At 40.0% G+C, this 9693-nt stretch overlaps 2 protein-coding genes across 7 annotated transcripts in view; one reads left to right on the top strand and one right to left on the bottom strand.

The window, feature by feature from the left end:
* cacna2d4 (calcium voltage-gated channel auxiliary subunit alpha2delta 4) overlaps positions 1–9693 on the top strand; it is a 228961-nt gene that overhangs the window by 106147 nt on the left and 113121 nt on the right. The gene's annotated exons all lie outside the window — the stretch shown is intronic.
* lrtm2 (leucine rich repeats and transmembrane domains 2) overlaps positions 4180–9693 on the bottom strand; it is a 52233-nt gene continuing 46719 nt past the window's right edge. For all 3 annotated transcript variants that reach the window (XM_008110462.3, XM_016993612.2, XM_008110463.3), the window contains one exon: positions 4180–9610. In XM_008110462.3, the coding sequence (XP_008108669.2) occupies positions 9159–9610 (452 nt within the window). In that variant the 3' untranslated portion in view covers positions 4180–9158. The remainder of the gene's footprint in view (positions 9611–9693) is intronic.

The raw sequence follows: 9693 nt of genomic DNA, 5'->3' as shown, positions 1-9693 counted from the left end.
TCTAAAAAATAACCTTGTAAATGGAGAATACCTAGTTAGGTTTTATGTTACAGGCTTGTCATCTTGTGAATGACTGAGGCTAGTTTGTTTGCTGATCTAACAGTAATCATTTAAAACTCCATTTCCCATCCTTTCAAGTGGTAAGAATCTCATTCATGAGTGGTTTGTGGTTGCAGATATATAGCAATTTCAAACTGGATTCGTCTTTTTAAAATACCCTGTACAATGTTTTATGAACTACGATAGTACTTTTTCTGAATTAAGTTGGAAGTTGGCACGATTGAATGCACATAAATATATATCAGGTGTTTGCATAAATTCATACATAAGAATCCAGTGTACATTATACAAGCTTCAGAAGTGTTCTTTTGGGTCAATCCGAAGGTCAACACAGCCCAGGATCATGTTTTCCAGAGCGGTCCATAAATTTCTGTAATGTCTACTGGAACATCATGAAGGCAATACTACTATTACATTGACTCTCCTAAGCAACCAGTGTTAGTATGTTGTGTATGAATGTGGGTTTTTTGTGTAGTCGTCATAGCAGCTGTTAATAAATCGGACCTTCATGGATTTGTCATAATCTCTTTTAAGCCATCTAAGATAGTTGCCATACTACAGCAGTAAATTCCATAAGATGTTTGGATCTTATTTGTAGCTCTTTAAAGCTTTCCTCTGTTGTATGTTCATAATGGGAATATTTTGTTTTCTCAATTCCAGCAGAGCTAGAAGCAGAAGAATGACTTTATAGTGCTTTCTGTTTGGATGTTATCTTCTGCTTCCATTAGTAAGCCTATTGTCATTTTTATCAGTTCTGCTTCCATTCTGGTCCTCTTCTCCTTTGTTCAGAACCCAAACTCACACTATTTTGAAACATCTCCTCAGCATTTTATGGCTTTATTCTAGTAGTGATGTTTGTAAGATGTGTGCACCCACATGTTTCAAGAGCAGATTGCAGATTAAACATAGGTACTAGTGAGGATGTATGAAGTGCATAGGAAAATACAATTCTCCAAGTTTTTTTTAAAAAAAGATGCATTTTAAATAAGGAACAAAACAAGGAGGAAGATGAATGCAGCATTAAAATCCAATACAATTATTCTATTTGTTCTTTCAACATATGGAGCTTCCTTCTGCTGTGTGATTTGTCCATATCTCCCAGTACTGCCTACTTCAATTGGCAGCATCTGTGCAAGTCCTCAAGCAGAGGTCTTTCCAAGCGCGGATGCTTTTAGATACTTGCAGTTGAAGATACTAGCAATTACACATTGTACCTTCCTATGGGGATGAAGAATGATTGTGGACAGATACACAAAAAGTATGGTTCTGTTAATATCAGTGGCAATACTGTGTTGACAAATGTAAGCCATTTGAGTTATAGCTGTTCCTTTGTAATATAAGTAAACCTGGGGTTCTTTGTAATACTTTCTTGTATTGCTGGGAATTATTATCATTTTTATTGAAAAGGCCACATGGCTTCAGGGAACACATTTTCAATTTCTTTACATCCTTCATATCTTTGATTAACCAAAGATTACCCTTGGCTAGCCTAAAGGCTAAATAATTTTAGATTGAACCTTGTATCTGAATTTAGATCCAACCCAAAGCACCTTTGTACACCACTGTCTCTAATAGCCCAGATTTATGTCAAGCAACAGAATGTCAAAAGAATAGTCCTGCCTGTGGAGGAGAGCAACCCTTTTATAAAGCAGATGGTCTGTGGGGGTTGAAATTGTCTGTTACAATTGATAAATGACAGTTGAGAAGATGAGAGAAAGGAATATCTGAAGAGCAGCTGCTCGTGTAGAAGGAAAGGAGAGAGAACATGATGATGAAAGAAAGGGCTGAAAAAAGGGGAGAGTGAGAAAAGAACAATCCCATATGCTGGAAGTGAGAGATTTGAAAGTAGAAATGTAGAGAACTCTACATGCATTTTTGCCAATGCACTTCTACTTTATTGAGGAATAGGTGGGAATGTGAATATGATACCACTGACCATCTTCACCGTCCTCCTCTGAACTTGGTTATGGCATGCAGAATTGGACATAGTACAGTGTGACCTCTGTATCCATGAGACTAGTACCCACTGTTTCACTTACCCATGTCTGAAAGATATATTCTCTCAGTGTTTCTCAAACTGTGCTCCTCCAGGTGTTTTGGACTTCAGCTCCCAGAAATCCCAGCCATCTTACCAGCTGTTTCGAATTTATTTATTTTGTGTCAAAAGCATTGCTTAATAAATAAATTTAAAAGTGATGAAATAAAGGAAATCACAAGCAGCTAAATAGTTTTAGACCAAAAGCGGGCAACAGCGACCACATTGTCTGTAGCTTTAAACAACTCCTCCTCCGTACATGAGGCAGGACATTGTGGGCAAGCATACATATGCGGAGTTGTTTGTTTTGCTCCACAGTCACACAAGGTGGAGGATTCCTCCAGGTAGTGCCACCTTGCCAAGTTGTCTTTAGATCTGCCCACTCCACTGTTTGAGTCTGTTCAGGGACTTCCAAGTTGCCCATTCTTGCTTTGCCCCTGGAGGAAGACCCTCGGGGGACCATCCAGTTAGAATTGCCTGGTTTAGCTGCCCAGAGGGACACTCTTGCTGTTCGTGGAGGAACATCAAGAGGAGTGGTGGTTCTCATGAAGCCCTTCCTTGATTTGAGTCTGGTGGGAGGAGGCTGATAGTCATGCAGTGGGTGGCTTTCACAATGTTCGACCTTATTTCTCTCACTGTTAGCTGCAACTTCCCATTGCACATCAGGCGGGGCAATGCCAGCTAACTTGTAGAGTTTATCAACAGGTGTAGGTTTAAGGCATCCTGTGATTATTCTGCATGTTTGGAATTGTGGGAGCTGGAATCAAAAACATCTGAGTTTGAGAAACTCTGCTGTATGCATTTTCTTGATCAGTGGTTCTAAACCTGTGGCACCCCAGATGTTTTGGCTTTCATTTCCCAGAAATCCTAACAGCCGATAAACTGGCTGGGCTTTCTGGGAGTTGTAGGCCAAAGCACCTGGGGACCCACAGGTTGAGAACCACTGCTCTAGATCCTCCCGGCCAGTTTTATGATATGCTTCTACCAGAAATTGACCATAAAGTTAAACGAAAGACCTAGAAAAGCTAAAGAAGAGTTCTCTTTAGCATTTTCTAAGGCCTTTTGATAGAAGTAATTCATTTCAGTAGGACTTGATATTATCTGCTTTTTCACATTTTCACGATAAGTCCAAGAATGTATCCCCCATGGATATGTGATCTTACTGGATTCCAGATGCAGCCTGACTAGTGCAAAATAAATTAGATCCTTCACTTCTCATGAATTGGAAATTATTGTTCTATTAATGAAGCTTAATATACCACATTAACCTTTTTTCCTCCACCACACTGCTGACTCATGTTTAGTTTGTGCTGTAGACTATAATCCTAGGGTCTCTTTCACGTAGTTTCACATTCTCTTGATGCAAATCTTCATTGAGAGGCTGGAATTCAAACTTAGAGAATGCTGTAGCTTTAATTTTTTGTTGTTCTCAATATGAACTAATCCTTTTTAAAAAGTTCTTTTGGTTTGGGATGACCAATGAAATGTAGCTATAATGTGACAGTCAAACTACCTAGAAGTCTCTGGATAAATGTTTAAATGAAGCATGACTTGTATGAATGGTCTCATATCTAAATTAAGCTGGTGATTCTCAGATTGCCAGCAAGTCTTGCAGTGTGTTAAAAATAACAAAGAGCCTTGTGTCACCCTAAAGGCTTTTATTATAGGCCATGGCTTTCATGGGATAGAATTCATGAGATGTATTGTTATTACACATGGAAAAACACGGTACACAAAAGAAAAGCACATTGTGCAAAGATTGGAGTGGTGTCTCTGTATGAACGTTTGTGTATATCAAATGAGGGTAAACATACAATCTAATGAATCCATGAAAGCTTATGCCAGCCTTTAAAGTGTAGCAAGACTTTATTTTTTGCTGTAACATGTCTGCCTGCCTTTTATTCACAGGCACATGATTTAATCAAAATTAAGCAATTCACTTAGCTTTACTTCTTAATCCTTCAATTTCTTGTGTATTTGAGGACATCACTTTTATGCCACTGTTGTTCTTATGGAATTCCTGCATCAAACCTCCAAAGAAGTTGGAGTGTGTTATTTCCACAAAATAAATGTAAAACATGAGATGCTTAGGAAAATACATTCTTTATTATTCTTCTAAAACAACAAGCCAGAAATATAATATACCTTCAGCTGCTTTTTTAAAAAACAACAACATATTGTTCTTTCTTAAATTCTAACAGAAAGAAAAAAGGATTGTATGCACCACCTGTCCATCCCTCTTGCCCCTTTCCCCAGGAGTTGTGCCTATCCCTGTTTTCCTGGGTCTTTCTAATTGTATTAGAGAGAGATATATACATTTTCTCTGGTTGCTGTATTGACCTACCAGCACAGGAGAGCATATTTCTTGCTTATGACACCTTTCTTGGTGGAATTAAATTGTCCTTCATTGGGGCTTCTGGCCAGCTACCAAGAGCCATTTTTATTGTATCCTCTCAGCTATTTGTTATCCGTACCTGATAGTCTGGAGCGCACAAAGAACATTTTCACAAATGATGTTGAAATCTGTATTGAAACTCTATGCATGCATATTTCCGCAGTGATATCACATGCCACATGCATTATAGGTGTTAATATTGCAGCATTTTCACATTTCTAATAATCTTCCAATCAGTTTTTATTGGGAAAGGTCAAGATATTAAAGCAGGCTGTTTTGTTTTCAGTGATGTCATGGCCATTTGTTTTTGAAACCTGGTCTAGTTCTTACATAGAGTAGGGGGAAGCTTTTGTTAGATTATTACAATTAGTAGCTGGATAGTTAGGGACTTCTGTATGCAGTTATCAAAGCTGTTTCCCATGTTAGACCATGCAACAATAACGTTCCAAAGTGCCACGTTAATAATCTGCGTGCATTGTTTTTATCATTTGTGAAAATGTCCTTTGGACTTGTATATACAAATTCTAACAGTGGTGTCATCTTATCACTGAACTCCTGAAAAAAACTCCTTCACATATGCTACACAACCATGCACTGCTGGTAGTATTTTGGACTTAGCATAGGTACTTTGTTACAGCCATGCATACTAGAAGGATTATACTGACTCTGCTGAAGGGCCCCATTGCTGAAGTATTTACCTTCTCAGTTCCACCTGTCAGTTCTGAAATATTCTAGATGTGAGCTTCTATTCATATGAAATACCACTATTTGAATTTGGAAATCCATACTTTTATCTTAATTCTTTACACTGCCCACACCTATGATCAGTTCTAGTTGCATCAATACAAAAATGGTGATATTCTAAATTCTTGCATTCTCAGCAGGTGGATCTTGGCCAATGGGCTGGGAAGATGATGAGATGCAAGAACTTTTAAATAATTTCTGTGGTTCTAGACCTCGTTCAAGAGTAGTAAATTATGTATGCTCTAGAACAGAGGTGTCAAACTTATTTTTATCGAGGGGCACATCAGCCTTGTGGTGGCCTTCAAAGGCCTATTGAATCCATGGATGGAGATGCCGCAGATAGAGGGACAACTGTAATTTTTTCACTTAAGGGTTGGTGCTCTTTAGTATTTACTCAGTCTGGGTCCCCAGATGTTCTTGAACGACAACTCCCATCACTTTTGATTATCTGCCATGCAGATTAAGGATAATGGGGATGGTATCCCAGTATCACTTGTGGCTCTGCGGTTTAGGAAAGGTTAAATGACATTTTAAAATCAGACATCATATCCACAAGCCTTGTATTTAAATTCAGACCCCACTATCCTGACTGAACAGAATAAACTGCAGCCTTCCAGAATTTACTGTATCACAACTCCCATCAACTCGTCATGATGTCTAATGATGAGGAATACAAGAGTTGTAGTCCAGCATCTGGAGGGCTACATAAATGACATAGAGGGCCAGATTCAGCCCACGAGCCTTGTGTTTGACACCTGTGCTCTAGAACTTCAAATTACAACTGAAGGCACAGTTTCCCAGTAAATTCAAGAGGACATTTCTCAGATCAGCTTATTGCATTCTGAAGTCACTTAAAAGTTTCTCCATAAACCAGTGGTTATCAACCTGTGGGTCTCCAAATGGTTTGGCCTTAAACTCCCAGAAATCTCAGCCAGTTTACTAGCTGTTAGGATTTCTGGGAGCTGAAGGCCAAAACATCTGGGGACCCACAGGTTGAGAACCACTGCCATAAACAATTTACTCCCAAATTCTCTAGTATATTTGGGACCAACCAATGTCCATTCGTCATCCTCTACTTTGGTCTACAAGTTATTATTTCTTCCCTTCACTTACTTCCCTTTTATGAATTTCTAAATGTGGAAGTATCAGGGTCAGCTCTATGCCATTTCAATGAGAAATTAGAACAAAGTTTAAGGTTGTAATTAAACACAAAACATGGGAAACAAGAGATTATTGGCAGCAAAGGGAAATGTGTCATAGGTGAAAATAGGGGATGGGAAGAGGAAGGGGGTTTTCTCACCTCTCACTTCCACTTGTTATTTTATTTTCCCTGTTCTCATCCCCTAAACACAAATGCACACATCATTTCTTTTGTGCAAACATGTCATCATTATTCCTTACAAGTAAAATAGAGATCTATAAATATACAGCTCTGACATAAATCCCATTTCAAGTATGATTGTGCTGTCCAATATGTTACAGAGGTAAGTTCTTTCAGGAAAATGATAAAGACAGTAATGTTGGAATGGTATATCCAGCAAGCAGAATGCTAGTCCTGTTTTGCTGGGTATATAAATAGTAGTAGCAGTATAGACATACACACACCGTCTAGATTACCCATCAGATAGGGATGAAGCAGGAGTGGAGCTGGGTGTTTGGAGGAACTGCAATATATAGATGGTACACAATAAGACAGTCCTTCTGCTCCTTTCTTGGAGTTTGTTCCTTGCCCTAATGTTGACTTTCTTCACATGCTTCATAAACTGAAATGCCACAATCAGTTAGTTTCCCATAGTGACCTCCCTGAAGTTCCATCGAATATTTTCTCTGTACTAGAAGTATATTCCATCTTTTTGGATCTGGTAGTCCTTGGCAAATAGGATGAGAAAGGGTTGAATTGTTGCTCCGTGAATGGAGTCTCAAGTCTTTCACAGTGTTCCTGTTTGCTGATAGAGCATTTGGGGATGAATTAAAAGGCAGCGAGCACTACTTCTATTCAAAACCATCAGGAACAGCCAAAGTAAGAACTACAGATCATCTAAAGGCATCAGAAATACAAGAAAAGAAGGAAGAACTCTGGTAACCGGGTCCCTGCCCAGCTAAGGTGATTGCTGGGCTCTGCTCCTGAGTTGCTGGAGAGAGATTTCAGAATCTGGGCCAGCTGCCAGGTTGTTTCATGACTGCAAGGATCACAGTATCCAGAAAAACTGCGGCTGCACGACCTCTTGTGTCAGCTTCCTATCCCAGGAATACCCGCTGTGACGGGCTAGAGCAGGTTACCATGGTAATATGTACTCTCCCCTGGAGACAGCACTTTATCCCACTTTCACTGATATAAAATGCGTCCTTATGCTGATTCTCCGCCCCTCCCCTTCTGCACCTCTGCCATCAGTTGGAAAAGAGATGAGGCTAATGTGATGTGCTACAGACCTGCAAAAGGTATTCAGGGCTCGAATTCATAGGGTCACTGAGGGATGTGCAAATGCATGTGCTCATATGTGTGTTTAAGTGCAGTCATGTATAATGTCCAAAGATGTTTCTCAGAACATTAATTTTGTCCATGATTTTAGGTGGACTCCTATATGGGTTCTTGGTATATTAACCCACAGGTGAATATATTATATATGTATGCCTGTATCAGCTGACTGTTTACATGAAAAGCTGACTAACATCTTCAGATCTGTGCACAGCTTCTCCTTTTCTCAATTTACACAGAGTCTCCTTGTTTTGTTTTTTTGTTTTTCTAGCTCTAAATCATGCCCCCAGTCCTCCCCATCAGGCCCACCCTATGTTGCACTGCATACATGGAAGCAGCCGCATGGCTACACAAATGATTCTCGCTGTGACCTCCAGGGTGTTTGATATACTCACAACCACTTCAGGATTTCTCCCTAACATACTCACTAAGGAGATCAGAAAGGCAAGAGCAGCCTCTTAATCCTTAGAGAGACCATTTCTGCCACAAAGATTGGTAAGAGCCTTTCAGATTAATTCTCCAATGTCTTCGGGAAAAAACATTTTCCCTTGTGCACCATGCATACTAGCCTTTCCAAAATAACTGCTTGTTAAATAGCATTCATCATGTTTCTTCTCATGTACCATCTTTCCTTTTCGAGCACTGTTAAATGATAATTGCAGGATTCATAAATTATCCATATGACAAGGATGAGCTGGTACATGTTTTGTGTTTAACCAATAGGCATGTACAGGTGGTATGCAATGCAACACAGGTATGTATAGGAATGTTTGTTTACATAGGTGGTAATCAGCCTTTGTTAATGCATTTGTCCCAATTGTTTAGTATGTAGACGAGGGCACATGCCAGAATGAATGTGCGAGGTGCTGCTTTTTATTCTAAAGAATGTTAGTTCCTGTCTTATGCCAAAAGTACGGAGGTCAGGCTCTCTGTTGCTATAATGCACTCACGTACATTGGTCTTGGAGTTGTTGTGAAATGAGTTCTCCCACCCATATAGCTAGTGGGTGTAGTGGATTGCCATCTGGCAATGTCAGTGACCCCACTCACAGTAACCTGTGAAGTTTTTAGTCGTTTTAACAGGAATTGGCTTGGTGCCTTCAGCTGCTCATTTTGTTTTCAAAAGGCTCTGTGATGCTATGGGAAAGTGAAGCGGGATGAAAAGTATTCCAGGTTGCCTGAGTTCCCCAGGTGAACTTATTAATGGGGAGTCTTCTGCAAAGAAGAGAAGTGATGAGCCTTTGAAGTCTGACTACAATTTATTCTCTTGGAATTACATGAGAATAGGGGAAAGTGAGATGGACTGAATCCAGAGCCAGGTATCCTGATAAAGCATATTTGACTAATTGAATAAAGAGAAAGCAGCACAATCCATCTCCATGTCTGGGGGGAAGCAAAACTGCCCAGGCTATAGGCCTCTGTTGTATCCACTGCCACTGATTCCTAGATTCATGCCACAGAGGAGATCTGTTTTTGTTCCTCATGTTCACCCTCGGTATCACCCATTAATGGCTGCCTCTTCTTCAGCTCCCGATGGTATTTAGCCATGAGGGATGCATAGATACAACCATAGGCTGCTGCCACTACCATCATGATACACACAATGCCACAAACTACTCCTGCTATGATGACTGTGCCAATGGCTCGGCGCACACTGACAGGCCGGTACCTTTGCTTCTGGGGGCAACTCACACTGGGCTCCTCTTCTGTTTCAGAACTTGCTTTAGGTTTGGGAGCAGTTGTTCCTTTACTGCAAGGAGGGCCAATATTGTCCAGTACAGTAGAACTGTTCTCATCCTCCAGCTGGGAGCAGTAGTTAAACATCTCCACGGGCACCATGCGCATGTCCTTCCCCCGCAGCTCCTTAGGAAGCGTACATGACAGCTGGTCTATCTTTCCTCCTATCCCACACAAAAAAAAAAAATTACTTAGTACCTTATTTTAATGTCATTCCAAATTATATTCAACGTAGCAATTTACTACA

This window comes from Anolis carolinensis, chromosome 5 (genome assembly GCF_035594765.1).
Source record: "Anolis carolinensis isolate JA03-04 chromosome 5, rAnoCar3.1.pri, whole genome shotgun sequence".
NCBI lineage: Eukaryota > Metazoa > Chordata > Lepidosauria > Squamata > Dactyloidae > Anolis > Anolis carolinensis.
This window is presented reverse-complemented; position numbering and strand designations above follow the sequence as displayed.